At 32.6% G+C, this 27734-nt stretch overlaps 1 protein-coding gene across 2 annotated transcripts in view; it reads right to left on the bottom strand.

Moving 5' to 3' along the window:
* Positions 1-24024, bottom strand: part of LOC136025427 (mucin-2-like) — a 99037-nt gene extending 75013 nt beyond the window's left edge. Inside the window, exons 1-3 of one of the 2 annotated variants that reach the window (XR_010617093.1) lie at positions 23847-24024; positions 10319-10599; positions 217-457 (exon numbers count right to left, since the gene is read on the bottom strand). Coding sequence is in view for 1 of the 2 variants with exons in the window: in XM_065701456.1 (XP_065557528.1) it covers positions 217-457; positions 10319-10599; positions 23847-23934 (610 nt within the window). In the remaining variant the exon portion in view is untranslated. The remainder of the gene's footprint in view (positions 1-216; positions 458-10318; positions 10600-23846) is intronic. The other variant, XM_065701456.1, reaches the window with a different exon arrangement.
* Between the last annotated feature and the right edge of the window lie 3710 nt (positions 24025-27734).

Raw genomic sequence — 27734 nt, 5'->3', positions numbered from 1 at the left:
AATAAATCTATTTGCTCACTATAATGACAGCGCAAGCATACATTTTCAATATTTTACCACTAGTACTTGTTTCATGGTCCCCAAATCCCAAATTATATGGAAGTATAATTTAAATAACAACATACAGTTTAAAATAATATTTAATCCGGATATAACATCGATTAAAAAACTATAACTTTGGTGCACAAACTTACATTTGGTAAAAAAAAAACTTACGTTTGGTGTTAAGTTCTGGAGAATAAACAGAAAACGCAATCCCTGGAACATTCACAAGTGTAGTATCAGGATCTTGGTATGCTAGCAGTGCTATATAAATATTGTCTTGAGTATATTCAGACACTTCTGAAGGTAATAAAGCCTCCATTATGATTTGGGGGCTTGTTGAACCTCGTTGAAGACTAGTTAATCTAGTGAAACCCACAATAGAAGGTTGAGCGTCGGGGAACACTACCTTTAGCTGAAATACAACAATTGTGTCACCTGTATCATATTATAGTAGCATTGATATTATGTTACACTGCATGCATTACTTTAAAAAGGCTTTGTTTCCTATATCAAGATAGCATTTCATCGAACTTCCAAATAGGCTTTAACAAGCTCTGACAGAGTCAGATTACTTTATTCAATCAGAAAACCTCAAACGTTAGCATTATAAACTACTTTTAAATCTACAATTAAAAACTAAATGCAGCACTGAACACTCTGAGGATTATATTTGTTTTGAGTTCGAAACTTGTTCCTTACATAATTCAAAAAACCTTTTCTATTTTTTTAATTACATTTCATGAAACTGTGAAGTTTTATGAATACAATAATTACGGTGACGGAAAAAAACATATTTCTATGATCTCTGTTTGGATATAGATTGATAATCAAACAGTTCGTGGTAACAAACTGTAAGGAGTGACCCGGCTCAGTAGTAACCGAAACTTTAAAAAAAACTGAATTTTGACACGAATAGATATATCAAAGGAATTGGCTTAATAGGCTGATTCCAAATATATAAGTTCCATTAAGTTTAACATAACCCATCAAAAGGTAAGACCCTGAGAAAATTTGTCTTATTCACGAAAAATGGTGGAAGGACCCCTTCGAAATCATATAATTTTATTGAAAACCACATCATCGGATTCAGCGTATCAAAGAACAATATTGTAGAGGTTTCAAGGTCATGTGTGCAAAAATGTGGAATTTTGTAATTCTTGCCAGAAAAATGGATGCGTGTTCATTGTTTCTTTGTTTTTATGGTTTTTGTTTTTTTCAAGGGTGATTATATCGACCCAGTGGTCCTAGAACGTTTACAGAGGGCTTATTCTAATGGAATAAAAAGTACTAGTGCCCTTTTCTAGTTACCAAAAAATTTGAGGGCAACTAGGTCCCCTCCGAAACCACTTTTCTCCCCAAATCGATAATAATTTTGAGATAGGTTTTTTTCTTCAGCATAGTTGAAAGCCCAATAACTATTTATTTAAAGATAAAATGACCCCCTAAAGCCCCTGGGGAAAGGTTTTTAAGTTGTAAATTTACCAATTGTTTTATCTGTTATTGGGAAGTATGCTTACACTTTCCGGGTGGGGAGGGGAGGATTAATTTTCTGCTGGGAGGATTTTGGAAGAAGAATTTTCCATGGAGAGGGAATTTTCCAGGGGGTGAACTTTTTAGGGGAAATTTTACAGGGTGAATTCACCAGAATTCCTCTACGAAATTTCTTTATACGTCTTTCTTTCTCTTTACCGACTCAATTTTAGGCGTGGGGATATTAAGAGTAATTGTACGGGGTAAGCTTTTTTTTTTACCAAGATTGAATTACCGGCAGGATATTTCTCTGGGGAGGGTTTTTTTTCAGTGGAGATGGATCCGGGTATCCTGATGTTATTTTAAAAAAACGATGAGAAATTGAATTTTAAAAGGCAAGTTTTTTCAACTGAAAGTAAGAAGCAACATTAAAATTTAAGAAAAACAGAAATTATTACATATATAAGGGGGGTTGCATTCTCCTCAACACCTCATTCTTTACGCTAAACTTTACATTTTGTCCCATTTCTTTAAAAACAACACCTGAGACAAAAGGGTCGTCTAATTAGAACAATAAGTAATATTGTTTATAGTGCCAAAACACTGTAGCGTGAAGAGCGAAGTGTTGAGAAGGGGTGCAACCCCTTTTTACATACGCAATAATTTTTGTTTGTTTTAATATTTAGTTTTGCTCCTAACTTGCAGTTGAAAAAACTTGTTCTTTATTTATTTAATAAAGCTTAGAGACAAGTATTTTTCTAAAGGCAATGGGAAAAGAATGTCAATTAAAGTAAAAGTATATAAAAATGGAAAATTACGAAACAAAAGCTTATTTACAAGAACTAAGATATAAATGATTAGAATTCAGTTCTGTTGAGCAAAGCCGAATCGTTGGAAGGATATTTTTTAACAATATCGACAGTTTTAAACCTGGTTATCAAATATCAAAGTATTTTAATAACTTTAGACTCAATTGTATATAAAAAAAAGTAACGCACTGTCAAAGTAGTTTGTTAAAAGTAAAACATTTAAACTAAACTTACGAAAATCAATAGAATTTTATTTAAGTATTTTTAATCTAACTTTGAATACCAAAAACCGGTATATTTAACGCCTTTATACTTCATAACTGTAAAAAAATAAATCTTTCTCAAATTGACAACTGGATAAATACAATCACTCCTGTAAAAAAATGATATATAAAAAACAAAAGACACATGCTTTCAGAGAGAAAATAAAACAAAATCCCTGCAATCCATTCAGACGAAACATTTCTGACTATAGTGACTTCATATATCACCTAATGGTTACTCTTGCAATGTAAGCAAAAGTTGACAGCATATTTTTACTAAAATTGCCCCTTATAAAGTATGTTTCTTGTGTTTTCCATAATAATACGAACCTTCTCGTGTACTAATAACTGCACTTATTACTAATAAACAAATACATATTTAGGATTACCATAAAAAGCTGATTCTTTGATTGAACGTTATCACTAGTTAGTCTCATATACTTTCATAATTGACAAGGATCGCTATTTACTTACCATTCATTACTATAAAGAATTCAATTTTTTTTCTGTTGCTCCAATGAAATCATATAGAAAAATGTTTGTGAAAAACTCGAAAGGGGTCACTCAGTCACAAATTAGAACTTATGCTTTCCTTTTTAGGGGGGGGGGGTCAAAATCTATTGGAAGGCAGCCATCAATGGGGCAGCCTATATTTTTTCCATGACTTTTCCCTATTCTACTCTTTTTCCTTTGGTTTCCTTATAATTGCTTTATAGTCCCTAATTTCCATAAGAGGGCCGTACCCCCCGCCCTACCGGCACCCGTGGCTTCCAGTATTCTAATCTTAGCTCTCAGACTTATTTTTCTATTTATCCAAATAATATTTAACTGTGAAAATACACTTTAGGCTTTGACCTTTTCATTTTTTATGTATTACCCCACTTTCCAGGTAAGTAAAGCAATCTACTTGACCAATCTTATCTTTAACCACTATCCCCTATTCCTTTAATTTATCTCTACTCCAAGTAACTTAGTCTTCTTACAATTAATTTTCAAACTAATTCTCGCACCCCAAAGGACTCCCAAAACTTCCTAAAACTAAATATTTTACAAATATTTTTTTTTTATTTGGACAATCAAATCATTTTTGCCATCTAAAGGATATTTGTTCTTTAGGAGATTTTTTCAATTAATTCCATGCCCTTTCATACCCTTTGGCATGTTCTTTAAAACGAAGTTTGTGAAATTAGTCTTTAAAATAGGGATACAACACAACCCTGTTGAACTCCTTATCCCAGGTCAAATCAGCTACTAACCTTGCATCCATCATCAATCGCAGTACTGTTGTTCTTTTGCATACTATCAATCATTTCAATGCATTTATCTAGTATACTATATTAGGACAAGACTTTTACTTAAGGTATTTTGTTAGCAAACCCAAATTAAAAAAAACTATAAAATGAGGATAAGGGGGTTTGATGGTTGACCCACTTTTAATTTATTAATCTCACAGAAAAAAAATTGTCTACACACCCTCTCCTATTCCTAAGCCCCAATGTCATTCTCCACAAACTTTTTCTACATATTCTTTAAGTATTGCAAGTACCATTAATCCAACAAATTTTTCCTTACAGAAAATGAGCTAATTTTTCTTTAGTTACCTTTAAATAGTTTCATTTAATTACACTCACTCTTACCACCTTTCTTGTAAATGGGTTTTGTTTAATCTTTCATAAAGTTGAAAGGTATTTCCTTTTTTTCAAAAATAATATCAATAATTTTTAATGCTTCCTATATATTTTTGCAGCCACTATATTCCATAATTACTTTCGAAGACCACACTGCCTTTAATGACGCATAAATAATAGTTCAATAGGAAGAAATATTTTATTTGACAGTAGAAGACAAAAAAAATATGGATACTTCGGTCACATACGCAGTGGCCGATATTCAGTAGATAACCTTGCATAATCCAAACTAAACATCGACACTCATGCAAAACGAAAATCAATTATTAATTGTTAATCACTCTTACATTCTTCAATGCAGTTACAGATACAATTCTCTTTGAGTTGCTAAGCTTAGAAGTCCCCATCTGAAGACTAAAATAGGGAGCCTAAGCGCCTAGAAACTTAGAAGTCAAAGATTTTTGCATCTGTAACTGCCTTGAAGAAAATAAGTACGTTAAATGCTATGACAGTTAATGAATTTTTTTATAAATGGCAATATTTTTTTACATTATTCTAATTTATCTGCTGAAGACGGTCATTGTGCTGTGAGAGACCTATTTCTAATCCTTTCATTACTGCTTGTAATAGTAACCTTTCATCCCAGCCTTTACAAGTATAATCTTCCTTACATCACTTAAAATTAAATTAAAAATTAAATTAATTTATAAAATTAGTAATGCATTCCTTACATTACTTAATCGTCAATACATCACTGAGTAAATCTTAATTACATCGCAGTTTGAACCATTTCAAAACTGTCAATAATTTCTTTGTAGGCCTATTATAAATGATTTCCTACAATTTGTTAAAGTTTAAAAGATTTTCTAACTGTTTTGCTCATCTTTATCAAACACTTTCTTCGCCAATAATTGAGATGGCCTTCCTACCTTGATTTGGAATTAGATATAAAAAAACACAAGTTTTCTTAACTGAAAGTAAGGAACGACATTAAAACTTAAAACGAACAGAAAATACTCCGTATATGAAAGATGCTATTCCCTCCTCAACGCCCCGTTGTTTACGCTAAAGTTTGACTCTTGCTCTCAACTCTACTTTATAAAACAATAAAAAACTTTAGCGTAAATTGTTAGGCCTTGAGAATGGAACAGCTTGTTCGTTTTGAGTTTTAATGTCACTCCTTACTTTCAGTTAAAGAAACTTATCTTTTTTATTCAATATCTGAACGTTTTCAAATTAATGCATGTTTTGATTTTGGCTCTCCGCACATGAATAATTAAAACGAAATTTGCATATTAATTTTGTTTTGGCTAAATGGCTTTCTCGTAATTTTGATAGGACAATTTTAAGAAATGGGGGGGGGAGGCCTAGTTGCCCTTCATTTTTTTTGTTACTTAAAAAGGCAGCTAGAACTTTTACTTTTTTACGAACGTTTTTGCTAGTAATAAATAAACACAACTTACGAATTAACTTATGTAACGAGCTTCTATGTTGGTATATTTTTATTACGTATATGAGAGGGTTCGCCTCCTCGTCAATACCTTGCTCTTTACACTATAGCTTAAATTTTATCCCAATTCTTTAAGAATAGCCCCTGAATCACAAGGATCGTAGAATAAATACTGAAATTTACAAAAGATACTTTATCGTAATGGTCACGGTATTTATATACCGTGAGGAGATGAGGAGATTTATATCTCATATGAGGAGATGAACCTCCTCATATGCATAATAATTTCTGTTCATTTTAAGTTTTAATTAAGCTCCTTACATGCAGTTGAAAAAACTTTTTCATATTTAGTTTTTCATTTTTTTAAAGAGTTATAGAAAATCCTGCGCCCCCTTCATGGAAATTCTCTTTCCCTATGATAAATTCTCCAGGGAAAGATCATCCCACTTAACCCCCTTCCCCCAATCAGAAGAAATCCCCCTGAAAATGTTTGTACACGTCCCAATAACCATTACTATATGTAAACGATGGTCAAAGCTTGTAGTTTGCAGACCCTCCCCCAGGGACTGTGAGACAGAATTTTTATTCTGTGACTTTGGGAAAAAATGAGCGTGGGAGGGTGCCTAGGTGCCCTCTAATTTTTTGGTCACTTAAAAGGGAACTAGAACTTTTAATTTACGTTACAATGAGCCCTTTTGTAACATTCTAGGAGCACTGGGTCGATACGATCACCCATGGGAAAAAACACAAATAAACAAGCACCCGTGATCTGCCTGGCAAAAAAAGCGAAATTCCACATTTTTGTAGACAGGAGCTTGAAACTTCTACAGTATGGCTTTCTGATGCGCTGAATGTGATGGTATGATTTTCGTTAAAATAATATGACATTTAGGGGGTTTCTCCCCCTATTTTCCAATATGAGGCAAATGTTCTCGGGCTCGTAACTTTTGAAAGGTACGACTAAATTTGAAAAAACTTATAACTTTAAAATCAGCATAAAAGTCGGATTCTTGGGATATATCTATTAGTATCGAAATGCCATGTTTTAGGTTGTTGGTTACTATTGAGCAGGGTCGTTCCATACTATAGTTCGTTGCCACGAACTGTTTGACAAGACGACGGAGCAAGATTATCAAAGTAAGAAGTGACCAAAGGAACAGAGTTATATGCTGTTTGTGAATAGAGTCAGAAATGAGAAGACAAAAACGATAACAAATAAAAATAATCGGAAATTAAAATATGACTATAAATTAAACTATAAGAAATACGAAACAACCATTCTTTTTTAAAAAAAAACGTAAAGGCTTTATTTGAGTGCTATATGATCAAGGGCTGAAACTAATTCAAAACATTTCAGTTGACCTAGCAGAATTAATCATTGCGTCAATTAGGACAGCTGAGTAGGCTAAGTAGATGAGAAGGAAACAATATTTTTGGGAAAATTTCCTTTGCATTGGTTTTTGAAACGATGGACGTAGAAAGCACAAGAAAATGCAAACCATCACTCCGTTTGAGCTAGTAAGAATTGGGTCCTTAAGGAGGGAGTTTTTAGTGATTTGATTCTTCTTTTAGCTGATCTTGTGCAAATCATTTTGGACAGAGTTGATTTCACCACCAAGGTTATTAATTATTCACTACTTAAGCTGAGTGGGTTAGGTAGATGAGACGGAATCAATGTTTTTGGGAAAATTTTCGTTGCATGGGTTTTTGAAATGATGGACGTAGCAAGCACAAGAAAATGCAGACCATCACTCCGTTTGAGCCAGTGAGAACTGGGTCCTTAAGGAGGGAGTTGTCAGTGATCTGATTCTTCTTTTAGCCGATCTTGTGCAAATCATTTTGGACAGAGTTGATTTCATCACTAAGGTTATGTGAAACATGGGTATGATAAGCATAATACGTTCGTTGAAAGGTTTAATCAAGGATAAATATTCACGCACTGCTATTTGATAATATCTTCAACATTTCTGTCCCACTTAAAAGCACTAGAAATTGTGAGACAATGGTTTATAACAGGTTTCAAAATATTTCTAGGTGAGATGGAGTTAAAAAAATATTAAGAGATTCCTGGAAAGTATTAGCCAGGGTACTTGACTTAAGAAGTGCACCTTCGAGTTTTGGCTATTAATCTCTTTTCAAAGAAACTCAAGGAGATTGAATAGATATACACTGCTAGTATTTGATTTAAGAATTTCAATTTACAGTTTTGGATCTTAATCTCGTCTCAAAGAGATTGGAAGAAATGTAATGGATATTCGTTGCTAAGACGCTGCTTAGTAAATTTTTAGTAAAGGTTTTGCAAAACCAACAATTTGCAACTTTTCCACACCTCATAATTGGGGTGAAAGCATTTGCTAACTTTAGATACAAAACTTAGTTTCTCCAGGGATGTCTGTGGAATATAAAGTCTCAACGAAGCCTCTCACGAATCCGCAAGGTAAATTTGGTAAGGGTATCTTCCCGCTGAAGATTAGCCTAAGGGATGCGTACATAAATCAAAAGTAACCGTCATAATTAAGTCTGAGTTTATTTCTTGTCTCTATATCTTACAACGCCCTTGTGGCTGCCATTGTCCCACTTACTCCAAGATTCTAGACTCACCCGTCCGAAAACATATTCAAGAAAAATCTACGCCTTCCTCTTTTCCACTCCAGAGATAATGGCTGGGTAGATCACAGAGAAATCTTCACGCTACTAATTTCTTGTCGCAACATGACATTGAAGATGTGCCTCAAGTACAAATTTGAACGCTGTTATTTTTAGGTTTGTCTTTGTAGCAACCTTTCAGCAGCCACAAGTCAGCAACAAAAGTGAAATGGCGGAGCCGTTGAATCGAGGTTCTTAATGGAAGAGAGTGATTGTATGAGAGATAGAAGATCGAAAGACTATTGGACATTTTAAAGTTGATGTTTAGTGTTTTGTGTTGTTAGATGCTGACCAGTTTGGTGCGTGGTTGGCCATTTAAACGGGGGAGGCTTTGACACTCCTGCCCCTTATTATGAGATAAGCGTTCCATTTTTACGTACATCTAAATATATGTGGAATATAATTTTTATTTTTAGCCAACTTTAAACTCTCGTAGAGGCTAGACTAATTGCAATGGTAAATGAAATGTAATATTTAGCTCCCCACATGCAGTCTTGGTAGACAGGGATGAATGTAACAGGTAAAACTAGGAAAATATTCTATCTTTTTGATTTTAAGTTTCAGAAAGATGTCAGAGTTGACGAATAAAAAAAGATCAATGGTTTTCGGGCCAAACAAAATCAAAACTTAGTTACGACTTCATAGACAAAGGTAATAAAAATAAGCGAGTTTCAATGCAGTGTCTATGTAGACTTACTTAACCATAAATAAATGTGAGCAATACTTAGAAAGAGAATTCTAGGATAAATCTGAGGGTTTTGCTTATAAGATTCTAGAAATCTATAGTATATCTATAGTATAAATTTATTATATAATAATCTATAATACAAATCTGTTATAAAATAAGGAGATATATTTCTCCTTATTAAACGAATTTTTACCTGGATTAACACAAAATTCCATTTTTGATATTTTTCTCTTGAAATAGTTTTACGATCCTGTTTTGTTGATGATATTCTGTCCGTGTGGGAACATGGGTGTGAATCTCTGAGGAATTGTTTTTTCTTCATTTTACATTGGAGCTGGAAGGCTAAGGAAATATCCCCTCAGCGCTTTGGTGATAAGCTTCAAAAAAATTATTTCAAAATAATCTTTCTCCTTCCTTCAAAGAAAAACTAAAGATTGAACGTTTTTTACAATTTTGAGATAGACAAACTGATCCTATACTTAGAAATGGCGTCAATAGAAGTCCTCTTTTAGTATGGGAACTTTTACACTGGCAGAACCCTTCAATAACTAGGGCAAAGACTACACGAATAGATGCTATCAATAAATAAATCTCTTGTACTAAAAATATAAATCCAAGTTTGACTTTGCTTTGGCTCTCCAATCTTACGTACGTATAGATCATTAAATTATATATGTTTAGGTAACTATAATTTCCACAGAATAGGATTTTCCGCAATGTCTTAGGGAGGTATTTGACAGTGAAAAGAATATATATATATATATATATATATATATATATATATATATATATATATATATATATATATATATATATATATATATATATATTTTATATATATATATATATATATATATATATATATATATACTTTTTTGTCTCCCTCATTAAGAAGTCTCTTCGGCATATGCCTCCTGAAGAGTCTCCAAAAATGAGTTCAAAATATTTACAACTAGCTCGCCTTCTCAGGTTTTTGTTTTGACATGGAGTTGCTTATAATGTTCTGACAACCTCAAATTTTTAATAACCAAGGCTATCCTGTTTATAACTATAATAAAACTGTGAATCTGAAATAAAATTTTAAAATAAAATATAATTATTGTGAGGTATTTTGATCATAGCAGACATGCTAAAGTTCAACAGAAAAACTCAACGGACCCAGCCGATATAATAGTAGCTTAATAATGAAATAACAAAACCATAACAAATATTTAAATAAAATAAAAATCTGAATAATATATAAATGACAATATGGAACTGGATCTACATCTACAATTTCGGCGTAATGACTTATACTAAGTGCATCTGAGAGTACTCACAAATTTCAGTGCACTGCTCTTTAGGTTCAAATAATCACCAGAACTTTTATCTTCCAAGTCATCAGACCATTGAACATTGTTTCCAAGTAGAAATCGAACTTTGTCTACTCCGTTTTTGACTCCCTGCAAGGCTGTACATACACCCGATTTGGACTTGACGGTATTTTCTGCACATTCACAAGTGATGTTTGCTTTCGAAGTGCTTTGAACACAGTATCCATTCAGTTGTCGACATAGCTTTTGGAAATATCTTGGACATTTTGCCGAATTCTTTAAGGAATCTAAAATATATAGTTGTAATTGATATATATCTAGATAAAACTAACGATATTTGTTTTAGCTGATTTTGTAAGATAACATATTGCCAATGATCACCCTTTTTGGCTACTCATTTATTGCAACTAGAAGAGCAGGCTATCACCGATTCTAATTGGAGGAGGAAGAATTTAACGGGAATTGGATCTTCATGAGAGGGGGTAGATAGGAAGGCTTTATGTATATAGGGAATGAGGAGGAGCATGTGCAGCTTTGTTGGCCTCGGGTAGTTTAACGCTGAATGGTTATATATATATATATATATATATATATATATATATATATATATATATATATATATATATATATATATATATATATATATATATATATATATATATATATATATAGACAATGGAATGCAACTTTAAACAATTTTTTCGACTCTATATCCAAGGGCTGTCATCAGCAAAACAAATGAAAAAAAAACACGATAAAATAACTCACATTAACATACAATCCTTATACAACTAAGAAATTTTTAAAACCAGTCCTAGCATCATTACTTCAGGGAAGTTTAATCATATTCATTTTAATTTTTTACTGGCTGACTTGCCCGGTATCGCATGTCTTCTAACCGCGTGTCTCTTTGCTTTTCATTTTCAATTTTGACGTGCTCTCACTGTCGTTTTCGCACGTTTTCTAACTGGCCGCGTCTTTGCTCGTCATTTTAATTTTTGAAACATTTTGGATTCTGATTACTCCAGACAGTTTAGCAATGGCCTTTGCTTTAGCTGCTGGATTGATGTTGCCACAATTGATTGTCCTGGTTGTCGATTGTCCAATCTCATAGCGTTCAATAGTTCAGGTGTTGGTTCAATAAAATCATCATTTCTAGCAACTACAACTCCTAATATATATATATATATATATATATATATATATATATATATATATATATATATATATATATATATATATATATATATATATATATATATATATATATATATATATATATATATATATATATATATATATATATATATATATATATATATATATATATATATATATATATATGGTGAGATGGCACATATGCAGGGTTTTTTTTTAATGTGTCTGTGCTGTTGCATTGGTGATTTCTCTTTGCATTGTATATATATATATATATATATATATATATATATATACGATATATATATATATGCTATATATATATATATATATATATATATACGATATATCGAAGTAGAATGCTAATGGCATTTTATTAGTTAATAGACGATACTTCCAAGAATTACATTAGAGACAACTATCAGCATAAAAGAATCATAGGAACAGAATGTAAAGAACTGCATTAATGAAACAATTTCATATACAATAATACATTTTATTACAATCATTGAACAACTTTGGATGTTTAGAATTTATTCAATAGAATAATTTATCATGTTCTCTCTTGACACGGCACTTATTCTCTTCTCTTAGATTGTAACCAATACGATTTTTATTTTCATGTCTTGGATTACAAATAAATTTTGTAATTTTTTACATTGCCTTTCAATTAAAGCTCAATAACCGTCTCATCATTACTATTGTTGGGGTCAATTATTGTATCTCTAGTTTTACCCACGTTAGCATTATTAATGTACTCTAAAACCATAAAATAAAAAAATTGTGCTTTAAGAAGGCAATTCTAACCCTTTGTTCATCCTACTGAAGTCTGGGGTCAATGGAATGGCCGAGGAAACGCTGGGCTTATTCATAGCCTATGATTGCGAAATGGGGACACCCATTGCAAAAGATGGAACATCCATAAGACAAATGAGGATGAAAAAAAGAACAATAAATAATTTTTAGTATTTTCTTAATTAAACGGAATTTGAGGTGGAGGATGACTCCAAAGGACCTTGAAAGTTTGCTACCAACCAACTCTCCATGTCTTTTCCATGAAACATTATCATCAACTATAAAACCCAGATATCAACAAGTTTTTACTCTTTCTATGGTATTATTACCTATTCTTAATTTCAGATCTGTTTCAATTGATGTTATTCTAGAAAATATAATATAATTTGTCGTAATGTAATTAAGCGTTAAATAATTTAAATCCACCCATGACACAAATTTATTGAGAGCGGTTTCCATTTTTTTAAGCAAAGAAGGTAGACTTTCAGATGCAACAAACAAAAGTGTTTTATCTGCAAATACTATTACGCTAGTTTCAGTTAAATAATATTTTATTTTGTCAACATAAATGAGAAAAATCAGGATCCCAATATTGACCCTTGCGGGACTCCACGCGTTATAAAATGGCTCTAGGATATTATTTTGAATTATGCATGACTTGCGCCCTGTTGCTTAAAAACAAATCAAACCATTTTAAAGCTAAGTTATCTACCCCAATTGATTTGAGAATATACAGCATTTTTATCATGATCAATAGTATTGGATGCCTATTTAATATATATAAATAATGCTGCAGGAATTAGGCCTTTATAAAATACATTATTTACCCAATAAACTAACTTTAGGATGGTATGATCTGTTGAAAATCCTTTACGAAAACCAAACCTCGTTTTGGAAAGTATTTACTGCTCTTGGAGACAGTTATACACTCGTTTATGAACTACCTTCTCATTAATTTTGGGAAAAAAGAAAGAATGGATACAGGTTGATGATTGGTTGGGTTAGTTTTTTACTTTCTCTTGTGAATGGTAATACACGAGCAACTCTTAGTCTTTCTGGGAGAGTTCCCGCTTCAAGTAACAAATTTACTAAATAAACTAAAATAGGAATGGGAATTTGTTTGCTGGCTTTAACAATTTTTAGCGAAACCTCGTCTATTCCACAAGATTCAGATTTCATTTTCATGATTATTTCATTTATTTCATTTTCATCATAATTCATAAACAAAAAATCCGAAGTTACATGTCGAGTTGAGTATATAAGAACAGCGGGACCTATTGATCTTTTAGATGCCTCATGACAAAATTCTGAACCTTCCTCAGAAAAGATTTGCACAGGTTTTCCGCTATTTCTTCTGGATCATTCACAATAGCATCTCCAGATTTCATCTTTTTTATTTTCTCTTTTTCTTTTTTACGCCCAATTACTTCATTAATTTTTGTCCATGTCTTTTTCATATTTCCTTTAATGTGTTCGAATTCCCTTTTATAATATAGTTTTTCAGTATGCCTTTTAATTTCATTTAATTGATTATGGTATTCTTTAAAACACTGGAGTTTCTGTTCAGTAGAGTCATTTAGATAATACTTTTACAGCTTTTTTGTAGATGCAAGGATATCATTCATCATCCATTCCCTCCTTGGAATATTTTTTTTCTTTCTTATCTGCTTGTATGGGCAACATTTGTTAAGCCCTTAAAGAAATGTCATCACAAATAAATCATAAGCCTCATTTGCACACTTACTTCCAAAAACTCTCGAAAATTTTTACTAATTAGTTAAATAATTAATTTTAATAATAAACTAATTAATTTTACTAATTAGTATAGGATGGTCTGATCCATTACTTATAAGAACATCAGCCAAACAAACATTTAGTAATCGACATTCAACAAAAATATTATCAATTAAAGTTCCCAAAGACTTTGTTATTCTTGTAGGAATAGATACTAGAGGTTATAAATGAGATGACAACCTGCTGTTAATGAAGTCATCGCGCCCATCTGAATTCAACAAATTAATATCGAAACCACCCATCAAAATCATGTTTTTATGCTCACTTGTAATTTGGAATAAAACACCTTCCAATGCATCTATAAAATAATTATCCCAAAATGATGGTACTTTATATACTATTCCCAATATCAACTTTCCTCGGACAGAAGTCTGTGTTTCAATAAGTAAAGTTTCAACTTTATCTTCAAGCCAGAGCGAAAGGTTATGCCATACATTAAGTAAGCAGGTAGCTTTATTTAAAAAAAATACTATAAGCTTTCATTCATCAGCTAAAAAAAAAGGTCACAATGGCCAGTAAATATAGCTAAAATATAATACGATCCGTTTCTTTACAATATTTCATAAAAAAACTAGTTTTTTTAACTGAAAGTAAGGAGCGACATTAAAACTTAAAACGAACAGAAATTACTCCGTATATGAAATGGGTTGTCCCCTCCACAATCCCTCACTCTTTACGCTAAAGCTTTTAATTGTTTTTAAAAACAGAATTGTGGCAAAGAGACAAACTTTAGCGTAAAGAGGGATATCGGAGGGGACAACCCATTTCATATACGGAGTAATTTCTGTTCGTTTTAAGTTTTAATGTCGCTCCTTACTTTTAGTTAAAAAAACTACTTTTTCTTATGTAATTTCTGAACGTTTTTGAATTAATGCAGATTTGATTTTGTTTCTCCACACATCAATTATTAAAATGAAATTTGCATATTAATTCCTTTTTTGGCTCAATGGCTTTCTCTTAGTTTTGATCAGACGATTTTGAGAAATAAAGGGTGGGGAAAGAGGCCTAGTTGCCCTGGAATTTTTCGGTTAAATAAAAAGGCAACTATAAATATTAACTTTTAACGAATGTTTTTATTAGTAAAAAATACACGTAAATTAAGAATTAACTTACGTAACAAACTTTTATATTCTTAAATTCTTATTATGTATAAGAGGGGGTTTGTACCCTCCTAAATACCTCGCTCTTTATACTAAAGTATTTTAGAACCCCTCATATGCGTAATAATCTCTGTTCGTTTTAAGTTTCAATGCTACTCCTTAATTTCAATTGAAAAAACTTTTCCATGTTTATTTTTTCATTGTTTTTTTATAGTAATTTTAGAAGTTCCGCGCCCGTTTCATTGAATTTCTATTCCCCCATGACATATTTCTCCAAGGAAAGATCCTCCCACATAGCCTCCTCCCCTCAAACCATCAACCCCACCCCCAAACGAAAAAAATCCCCCTGAAAAGGTCTGTACATTTCCCAATAACTATTATTATATGTAAACACTGGTCAAAGTTTGTAACTTGCAGCCCCTCCCCCAGGCACTGTGGGGGAGTAAGTCAATCCCAAAGACATAGTTATTATGGTTTTTGACTATGTGGAACAAAATGGCTATCTCAAAATTTTGATCTGTTGACTTTGAAGAAAAATGAGCGTTGGAGGGGGCCTTGGTGCCCTCTAATTTTTTTGGTCACTTAAAAAGGGCACTAGAACTTTTCATTTCCGTTATAATGAGCCCTCTTGTGACATTCTAGGACCACTTGTGAGATACGATGACCCCTGGGAAAAAAAAAACAAAAAAAAACAAACAAATAAACACGCACCCGTGATTTGTCTTCTGGAAAAAAATACGAAATTCCACATTTTTGTATATGCCGAATGCGATGGTTTGATTTTCGTTAAGATTCTATGACTTTTAGGGGTTCTTTTCCCCTATATTCCAAAATAAGGCAAATTTTCTCAGGCTCGTAACTTTTGATGACAAAGATTAAACTTGATGAAACTTATATATTTAGAATCAGCATAAAAATCCAATTCTTTTGATGTATATTTTAGCATCAAAATTCTGTTTTGTAGAGTTTCGTTTACTATTGAGCCGGGTCACTCCTTACTACAGTTCGTTACCACGAACTGTTTGATTTCACATATCATCAGAAAATAAATAAATAAGATACATAAACTATAAAAAAAAACAAAAGAAAAAAGTGATGGTCAATTTAACAAAAAGGGGGGAGGGGAGATACCCTTCTCTCGGCCTAAAATACTCAACATTACTAATTGTTTAGAATATAGGCCTTGAAGCGCCGTTTCAGCTGAGGAAGACTTTCTTATTCCTTAACTTGTTGTGGGAATGGATTCCAGACAGTCGTTCCCATGTATCTGATTACATGAGCCGACCGGGAAGTATTCTGCATTATAACCAACATCACTTCTAATCAAGGTGGCTATTCCCCCTCTCTGTATGAAAGAACGACCTTTATATTACAATTTATACCCTGGAATAAAGAAATCTATTGCTTTCACGTTCTCATCATTTAAGAAAGTTTCACATAGCCCTACAAACAAAGGTTGAAATTAATCTTGTTTCTGCATCAAACTACCTCCTTGTTAAATTTTCTGGTACAATCAAGTTGCAGATATTGAGCGAATATTTATCACTTTACAAAAAAAAAATAACAAAGAGAAAAATGAAAACTTTAATCAAAAGATAACAAGTCTAATTAAAATTTTTGGAGAAATTTCAGAGTATCTATTTGGAAGAATGAAACTTGGAAAAGAGCAGAGAATCGGATAGGAAAAATCACAAAAACAAATCAAATCTTCGTACACAAAGTATACAAGCGATTAACAATATCAAAACATCATGAAACAAAACAAAAATTGCAATCAGAAAATTATTAATGTTTCGATTTTCAAGCAAGAGATAACAGATGCAGTACTAATAACGTTAAAAACAATCTTAGGAAATAGCAATGAAATTACAGCAGACATAAATATTTAAATGGTTTTATAATTATTATCAGGCGCTATAATGGAAATGTCCCATGAATTTAATCAAGTAGAGTCTGCGTTTCTCACCATTTGGATAAAAAATATAAATATACAAATTTTAGAACAAAAAAAGCTTATAAAGAGTACTGAAAAACGTAAAAGACCATCTACCATATAAATTAAGTTTAGGACTAGAACGAATTGTGAAAATATGCTATATTTCTACAGCATGCCAAATTAGCATAAAAGTCAAAAAGGGACAATTAACGATATTTATTAAAATTTCTTTTATAAGAAACAAAGAAAATACTCTTTTTCCAATAAATGTGTTTCCTACAATAATGGTAAATACATCCTGGTTGATTGGGAGAGATTCTAAATAATTAAACTATTGGAGAAGGTTTGAAGATTGATTAGAAATTTCTAAGTAATTAAACTATTGGAGATACTATAAACAATCCACCAAAAGAATGTGAAGCTGATACGGTAAGAAGTAAATGATCTGGAGCTATCGAGAATAATAAAAGAAATCAATTTTCATCTACACAGAAGGAAAGGAATTGAAAAATAGACTTCCTCCAAAGGAAAAAATTTAAACGAACTCCCACTGACAAGCGTAAATTGATTTAATACTGACAAGTCACTGCAGCAACCATATACCTGATGCCAGTACAGCTACTACCGACCTTTTTTGATCTCAATCTATTTAAGCCCCTTCCCCTTTAGACCATTCTAAGAATTTTCATTTTCTCTGATAACCTTTGCGGAATTCTTCCTTCTCAGGATTTTAGAGATGACGAAATCAGGATTTTGGAGATGGCCAAACTGGACGATCTTCCACAAATCGTCTTCCTTAATCCAAACAACTTGTCCTAGCTGTCTCAGCCTTTCTCTGACTTTTGCAATAAAAGTGGAATAAAACCAAAATCTTTCATATAGCTTAGTTTTTGAAACAAGATCAGTCAGATGCGTACCCACAAGAACTACCAGAGAATTCCTCTGAAAAATATATATCAAACCCTTCTGAGTCTTTTGAATCATTCAAGTTTCAGAACAATACTTGGTCAATACTATTATTGTAGCTTAAATATTGATCTGCAAACTTACTATTTTCTTCTTATAAACTTTTTCAACAATAAAAAAACACACACACAAAAAAATGAAAAAAAAAACAAGTAAAGCTATCTGTCGAGGCCCGTGCCTCTTATAATTGAATAAATATCCGTTCTCTCCTAGATGTAAATTTACCTTTAAGATAATTTTTTGCTCCCTCGTAGAGGCTAGCCTATTTTTAATGACAGTTGAAATTTACTAATTTTTTAAAATAAAATATGTTGGGCAGCAAAACTTAGCCCATAGATTTTAAGTTAAAGATAGTGTAAATGTAGTTTTGGGCTGCAATGGACTGATTGACTAGCGTCTGCCCTGGTTCACCAAATAAGTTAGTTAACCCTTTTTGTGTATAGGCATTTTTGTTAATTCATCTTTAGAATTCATCTTGGAGTTCATCTATAGAATTTTGTCTTTAAAGTTTGTTTCAGGAAATCATCTCCTTAGCTTATGAGTTGATAAATAGTTGTGCTGGGTTTAACACATTGGTCAGCAAAAGTGAATTACATTTTCTACGGTTGTTGTAGGGTTGAAGAGATGGTGTCTGGAGCTTCTCATCATTTTAATACATACTGGACCTCAAAAGAGATATATCGACACAAATTATCAATGGCAGAGAACTGTGACACCCTGGGTGAAATAGTCACCGAGGAATCGTGGGCTGCATACCTACACTAGTGGCACAAATAGCGGCACTGGTGATGTTGTGCTACGTACAGAATAGGTGGTGCTAGAATACAAATACTATCCACTGTATTAACCCCAATCTAATCCCTTTACTTAACCCCAATCTAAGCCACTTTAGCACTAGACGACCAGTCTAATGTTAATTTTTGAATTAATTTTTTTACCCCGACCTCTGACAACTTCCAAAAAACATTTATTTGACTTAAAATTTTATGTGGGACCTAAATACAGACTAAATCTCTCCCATATTTTCCCAGAGTGTTCACCATAATTTTTAGAACAAAATCCATCAAAGTAATCCATATAAATGGGGATAGAACACAACCCTACCTGAATCTTAGTTAAATATGAAACCAGCTAATGATTTCATTTCATATTTTAACCACAGCAATGTTATCATTGCACATAACTCTAATCTCTTGAATGTATGCATCCTGCATCTATTACTTCAGGGTAATTAGCAGTAATTAAAGAGTAATTAAAGAAACCCTAAAATTGGAATTTAGGTAGTAATAGCGTCATAAAAAAAGAAAAAAAAAGAGCTAACAGCTCATAAGGCTCTTGTGACGAGACAAGAAGAGCTAAGAGCCAAGAGCTCATATGGTATGAGCTCTAAGAAAATTCTAAGAATCAATAGATTGATTTAAAAGGAAAATCAGAGGCTTAATGCCGGTCAAGATTTAAAACAAGAGCTCTGAGTCACGATGTCCTTCTAAATATCAAAATTCATTAAGATCCGATCACCCACTCGTAAGTTATAAATACCCAATTTTTTGTAGTTTTTCCTCTCCCTTTAGCCCCTAGACGGTCGAATCTGGGAAAATGACTTTATCAAATCAATTTGTGCAGCTCCCTGACACGCCTACCAATTCGCATCCTCCTAGCACGTCCAGAAGCACCAAACTCGCCAAATCACTGATCCCCTCCCCCCGACTCCCCCAAAGAGAGCGAATACAGTACGGTTACATCAATCACGTATCAAGAACATTTACTTATTCTATCCACCAAGCTTCATCCCGATTCCTCCACTCCAAGTGTTTTCCAAGATTTCCCCCTCCAACTCCCCCCAATGTCAAAAGATCTGGTCGGGATTTGGGATAAGAGCTCTGAGACATGAATTCCTTCTAAATATCAAATTTCATTAAGATCCGATTACCTATTCGTAAGATAAAAATACCCGAATTTTCACGTTTTCCAAGAATTCCAGTTTCCCCTCCCCCAATGTCACAGGATCTAGTCTGAATTTCAAATATGAGCTTTAAAGCACAAGATCCTTCTAAATATCAAATTTCATTAAGATCTGGTCACCCTTTCGTAAGTTACAAATACCTCAATTTTCAAAATTACCCCCCCCCCAAACTCCACCAAAGAGTGCAGATCCGGTCCAGTTATGTCAGTCACGTATCTTAGACAGGTTTTTATTCTTCCCGTCCAGTTTCATCCTGATCTCTCCGCTTTAAGTATTTTCTAAGATTTCCGGTACCCCCCCCCCAACTGCCCCCCCCCCAATGACGCTGGATCTGGTTGAGATTTAAAATAAGAGATCTGAGTTACGAGGTCCTTCTAAATATGAAGTTTGATAAAGATCCGATCACTCCTTCGTAAGTTAAAAATACGTCATTTTTCTAATTTTTCAGGATTAACCCCCCCCCCCACCTGCAATAGAGCGGATCCGTTCCAATTATGTAAATCACGTAACTAAGACTTCTGCTTATTTTTTCACCACATTTCATCCCGTTCCCTCCAATCTAAGCGTCTTCCATGATTTTAGGCTCCCCCACACCAAACTCCCCCCACTGTCACCAGATCCGGTCGGAATTTAAAACAAGAGCTTTGAGGCAGGATATCCTTCTACATATCAAATTTCGTTGAGATCCAATCACCCGTTCGTAACTTAAGAATACCTCATTTTTATAATTTTTCAGAATTAACCCCCCCCCTCACTACCCCAAAGAGAGCGGATCCATTCCGGTTATGTTAAACATGTATCTAAGACTTGTGTTTATTTTTCTCACCAAGTTTCATCCCGATCCCTCCACTCTAAGCGTTTTCCAGGATTTTAGGTTTCCCCCTCCCAATTCCCCACCGATGTCACCAGATCCGGTCGGGATTTAAAATAAGAGCCCTGAGACACGATATCCTTCTAAATATCAGATTTCATTGAGATCCGAACACCCGTTCGTAAGTTAAAAATATCTCATTTTACCCCCCCCCCCCCAACTACCCCAAAGAGAGTGGATCAATTCCGGTTATGTCAATCATGTATCTAGGACTTGTGCTTATTTATCCCACCAAGTTTCATCCAGATCCCTCCAATCTAAGTGTTTTCCAAAATTTTAGGTTTCTCCCTCCCAACTCCCCTCCCCAGTGTCACCAGATCCAGTCGGGATTTGAAATAACAGCTCTGAGACACGATATCCTTCCAAATATCAACTTTCATTAAGATCTAATCAACCGTTCGTAAGCTAAAAATGCTTCAATTTTTCTATTTTTTACGAATGAACGGGCTCCCCACTCCCCCTCCTCAGATGGTCAAATCAAGAAAACAACTATTTCTAATTTAATCTGGTCTGGTCTCTGATAGGCCTGCCAAATTTCATCGTTCTAGCTTACCTGGAAGTGCCTAAAGTAGCAAAACCGGGACCGACAGACTGATCGACAGACCGACAGAATTTGCGATTGCTATATGTCACTTGGTTAATACCAAGTGCCATAAAAATTGCTCATCAGGCTGATTCCAGTTGTATGAGACACGTTTGTTAATCTTATATGTTTCAAGCATATTAGATAAGATTATTAGTACTCATGGAAACCTAAAAACTTGAGAAAGTTTGAAGGATTTCCAAAAAAGGAGAGAAACATGACCCAAAAGTCACGAAATCCTGTTGAAACTGTCGCAGAAGATTCAGCATATCAGAAAACCCTACTATAAAAGTTCTAAGCTCCCATCTGCGAAAATTTGAAATTTTGTAATTTTCGCCAAAAGACAGGACACGGATGAGTGTTTATTATTGAATTTTGTTTCTTCCCAGGGTTGATCGTGTTGAACAAATCGTCCTAGAGGATCGGAAGATAACTCATTTGAACGGAAATTAAAAATTCTAGTCTTCTTTTGGAGTAACTATGAACTATGCTTAATCAATGCTTAATCAATCTTAATCAATCTTGATCAATCTTAATAATCTTAATCAATCTTAATCAGAACTATGATCAGTACACTGATCAGTACAGAATGATCAGAACTATGATCAGAACTATGATCAGTACATAATCAGAACTATGACAATCTTAATCAGAACTTTTAATAATCTTAATCAATCTTAATCGGAACTATGCTTGATCAATATCATTATTGTAGCTTAAATATTGATTTGCACAATTATTATTTCATTCTTATAAACTCTTTCAACTAAGAAAGAAACGCACAAAAAAAATATGAAGAAACAAGTAAAGCTATCTGGTGTGGCCCGTGCCTCTTATAATTAGATGAATATCCCTTCTCTCCTGCATTGGTAATTTCTTTTTTCATTATAATTTGTTTTCACTTCCTCGTAGAGGCTTATATGTAACCTATATAGCCTCGTAGCCTATTTTCAATGGCAGTTGAAATTTACTAATTTTGCAAAAGAAATTTGATGATATTTGAATTTGATTGAAAAATTTGAATGGCAGCTAGCTCCTCTCCCACGCCCATGTGCCCATTATTTACGAATTATAGTTGCTAGTGTGAAGTATAAAGACGTTTCTTGAGGTGGGGAATTCTCTGGGGACATATTTCTAAAGAGACGTTTTATTTTTGGAAGGGAAGATTCTAAATTAATATTCTAAATTAATTTTATAAACTAATCATAATTAATTAGAAAATATTGTCAATTATTAAATAATAAATTATTAATTATTAAAAATTAATCCTTTTATGACATGGGCTTTTCCCTCTTCAACGTCCCACTCTATGCTAAAATTCAACCTTTTGTTCCATTTTTTAACAACGACTCATGAAACACAATTGCCATTTAATTACTATAGTGAAAAAAGAAATCACCAGTGCAACAGCATGAACACAGAAACAAACGCAAACCATAAAAAATAATCCTAAATATTAATTAGTAAATAATAAATAATATATATAATATAATGAATGATAAATGATAGATAAAATATAAAGTATAAAAAAAGACAGAAGGAGAAAGAAAGACCTACTTTAAGAAACGACTACTTTGTAGAAAAGACTACTTTGTTTTCCTACTTTAGTCATTCATATAGATAAGTACTTGAACGAGGCTTTAACCCTACTCATCCAACCAATTACATAGGTCAAACAGCATAGCAGTAAACAATCAACCACAAAGAATTGTCCATGGACAGGCAGTCGTATCGTAAATGAGCATAGGTCGTCATATACCGAATATTTAAAACAATAAATCAGACAAATAGTTCAAAGGCGACTACCCAACACACGGGCTCATCAGGAGAATACACAACTCCCTAGATAAAATGAAATTTTATGGTATGGCTTGAAGAAATTCTGAGGATTATTATAGATTTTCTAAAATTTTATTTAGAAGTGGGGCCTCTAAATAAAACTGAAACCTGGTTAGAGACCTGACATTGTTAATTTTAGTTTATTTCCTTGTTGTTCAAAGTATATTTTGCACAAGAAAAATTAACTGTTACGAGAATATAAAACATCAACATATTTGAAATATTTAAGATATTAGTCAGACAAAAAAAAGTCTGGTTTATTTAGCAAAGCAATATTTTGAAATAAGATCTCTGTTCTAATTTTTCTTCTATTTGTAATTCCTTTAAAGATCAAAGAACCTTTTTGAAAATCAGTGCGTACTTGTAAGTTTAGTGGCTTTTATCTTTTGCTAGAAAATACATCTTAAATCTTTGAAACATTTTTTCAACTTTTTTCAAGAAAAAATATTAAATTTATCTTTAGAAAGTTAATATATAACTTACGATATTCTAAATGCATATAGGGTGTATGTTGTTTACTCCTACTTACCGTTAGCTATAGCTGATTTTTCTAGAATGATTAGTGCAAGGTTTAATATTATCCATATATATTTTGTACCCACTGCTTTTATAGCCATATTTAATTTCTAAGCTCTTTATTAACACAGAAGGACTCGAGTTTATAGAGATTAAATTGAAGCTTCTGACATGGTTGTGATTTCACAAACTGGCTTTTCAGCCTGATTGCATGATACGCTCAATACACACCAAAAAATCATGCGAAAAACCTATATTATGACTTCATAGTTTGAGAAAGCCTATTAGAATTTCTTGCCATGCTGGCAATCAACAGCTGCTAAACTTGCTTAACAAGGAACAAAATTAAAGAGGAGTGTAGTTATTTTTATTTATAATGATAGAAAATTGGGTTTGGATGGCCAATTAAGTAGGTCATTGGCTCATATTGATTCTGTGACTACCGGTACTTTCCCTAATACGCGTCCCTAGCCTTTAGGTACTATAAACACACACACACACACACACACACACACACACGCACACACACACACACACAAACAAACAAACATACACAAACACACACAAACACACACACACACACACACATATATATATATATATATATATATATATATATATATATATATATATATATATATATATTTACCTATATTAAAAATATTAAAAATAGCCTCTTTACATAGTGGTGCTGTTTTATTTTAAATTATTTAGATAAATAAACAAAATAGTTACATCAAATGTACAGTCAAACACAATGCAATATGTCTTAGTTATAAGACATTAAAATTAGATAAGAACAAAAGCATCCAAGCCTTTTTAATAAGTTCAGGATTTTTTTTTGTATAGAAAAAATATATAATTATATATATATATATATATATATATATATATATATATATATATATATATATATATATATATATATATATATATATATACAATAAAGTAAATATAGAATGATATATTAAATATATAAATTACGCATATATATATATATATATATATATATATATATATATATATATATATATATATATATATATATATATATATATATATATATATATATATATATATATATATATATATATCCTCCCCATTTGATTCCATGGTCTCCAATTGCCTTTCCTGTGCTCCTTAAGACGAAGTCCATCAAAATGATCTATATAAAGGGGAATAGAACACAACTCTGCTTAACTCCTGATTTAATACAAAACCAGTTGCTAACCTCATTTCCTACCTTAACCGCAGCAGTATTATTCTCGTACATAGCGCAAATCACTTAAATGTATTTTTCTGGTATACCATATAACGATAAGACCTTTGTTAACGCTGTTCTATCAACAGAATTGAAAGCTTGCTCATTATCGATAAACTAAAGACCAAAGGTGTTTTACAACGAAGGGACTTCTCAATTATTAACCTAAGAGTGAAAACATGGTCGACACATCCTCTACCTTTTCTAAAACCGCATTGTTCTTCCCTTAAAACTTTGTCTACAGCATGTCTCAGTCTAAAAAGTATCATATTACTCAGTAATTTGCTACCTACAGAGACCAGACTAATGCCTCGATAATTACGACACTCACTCTTGTCACCTTTCTTATACAGTGGTTTAATTAAGGTTTTCCAAAAATCATTTGGTACTTCCCCTTTTTCAAAAATCATGTTCATAATCTTCAGTAGCTTATTCCTAACCTCAGAGCCACCATATTTAAGAAACTCATTAATCATACTATCAACACCTGGGGCCTTATTATTTTTTAATCCTTTTAGTACTGTCGCTAAGTCTTCCTCACTAAACAAATCTTCCTTCACATCCAAGGTATCACAAACTTTTTCATTTTCATCTATATCTTTTCCTGCAACCGTATCTCAGTTTAGCACATTCTCAAAATATTTCACCCATCTTTCTTTAACTTTTTCCTTATCACTAATTGTGGCCCCTTTCTATCTTTAACTGAGACTAGTCCGGATTGGCTACTCCCTTTCAATTTATTAACATGCGAGTATAATATTTTACTATTATGCCGTCTAGCCACATCTTCCAGATCCTCAGCAGTTTTATCCATCGCCTCCACTTCACATCTCCTTAGTTCATATTTTAATGCTTTCTCCACTTTCTTTACATTCCTTTTGTTTTCATACGACCTATCACTCAGATAATTCTTATACAAACCACTTCTACTCTCTATTAAACCTAAAGATTTTTCACTAATATTCCTAGTTGCAGTCTTAGCACTCTTCCCTAGGACACCATCAGCAACTTCACAAATTGTTTTTATGAAATTATTCCATCCATCTTCCTCGTTGTCAATTTTTAAACCCTCAAGTTTAGTACTCAACTGTTCCTGGAATTTTTTTCTCAAATTTTCATCCTGAAGTCTACCAACATCATAACTTTCCGGTAGGGAGTTACCCTTCCGAAATTTCAGCTTTAAATTAACCTTAGACACTACTAGATGGTGATCATTACTTTTAACATCAATAACGGCACTCCTATACACCCTAGTATCTTGTATTGATCCTGCTAGTCTTCTGTTTACAATTAAGTAAAAAAAAACTGATTTTTTTAGCTGAAAGTAAGGAGGGACATTAAAACTTAAAACGAACAGAAATTACTCCGTATATGAAATGGGTTGTTCCCTCTGCAATCCCTCGCTCTTTACGCTAAAGCTTTTAATTGTTTTAAAAAGTAGAATTCTGGCAAAGAGTCAAACTTTAGTGTAAAGAGCGAGGGATTGCGGAGGGGACAACCCATTTCATATACGGAGTAATTTCTGTTCGTTTTAAGTTTTAATGTCGCTCCTTATTTTCAGCTAAAAAAAATCAGTTTCGTTTATTTAATTTCTGAACGTTTTCGAATTAATGAATGTTTGGTTTTGGCTCTCCGCACATAAATTATTAAAATGAAATTTTAATATTAATTCTTTTTATGGCTAAATGGCTTTCTCTTAGTTTTGATCAGACGATTTTGAGAAATAAGGGGTGGAGAAGGAGGTCTAGTTGCCCTCTAATTTTTTTGTTACTTAAAAAGGCAACTAGAACTTTTAATTCTTAACGAACGTTTTTATTAGTAAAAAATATACGTAACTTAAGAATTAACTTACATAACAAACTTTCATAACCTTATATTTTTATTATGTATACGAAGGGGTTTGTACCCTCGCTAATACCTCGCTCTTTACACTAAATCGTAAGTTTTGTCCCAATTCTTTAAGAATGACCCCTGAATCAGAAAGGCCGTAGAATAAATAGTTGAAATTACTAAAAAATACTTTTGCATAAAGAGCAAGGTATTTATCTCCTCCTAAATACCTCACTCTTTATGCTAAAGTATTTTTAGAACCCCTCATATGCGGAATAATCTCTGTTCGTTTTAAGTTTCAATGCTACTTCTTACTTTCATTTGAAAAACCGTTTTCATATTTATTTTTCATTGTTTTCTTATAGTAAGGCTAGAGAATCCTGCGCCCTTTTCATTGAATTTTTCTTCCCCCACGACAGATTCTTCCAAGGAAAGACCCTCCAACATAGCCCCCTCTCCTCAGCCCTACCCCCAAGCAAAATAAAATCCCCCTGAAAACGTCTGTACACTTCCCAATAACCATTACTATATGTAAACACTGGTCAAAGTTTGTAACTTGCAGCCCCTCCCCCAGGGATTGTGGGGGATTAAGTCATCTCCAAAGACGTACTATATTTTATATATATATATATATATATATATATATATATATATATATATATATATATATATATATATATATATATATATATATATATATATATATATATATATATATATATATATATATATATATATATATATATATATATATATATATATATATATATATATATATATATATATATATATATATGAGTTTATAGTACC

This window comes from Artemia franciscana, chromosome 3 (genome assembly GCF_032884065.1).
Source record: "Artemia franciscana chromosome 3, ASM3288406v1, whole genome shotgun sequence".
Classification (NCBI taxonomy): Eukaryota; Metazoa; Arthropoda; class Branchiopoda; order Anostraca; family Artemiidae; genus Artemia; species Artemia franciscana.
The sequence above is the reverse complement of the archived record's forward strand: the minus strand, read 5'-3'. Positions and strand labels throughout refer to the sequence as shown.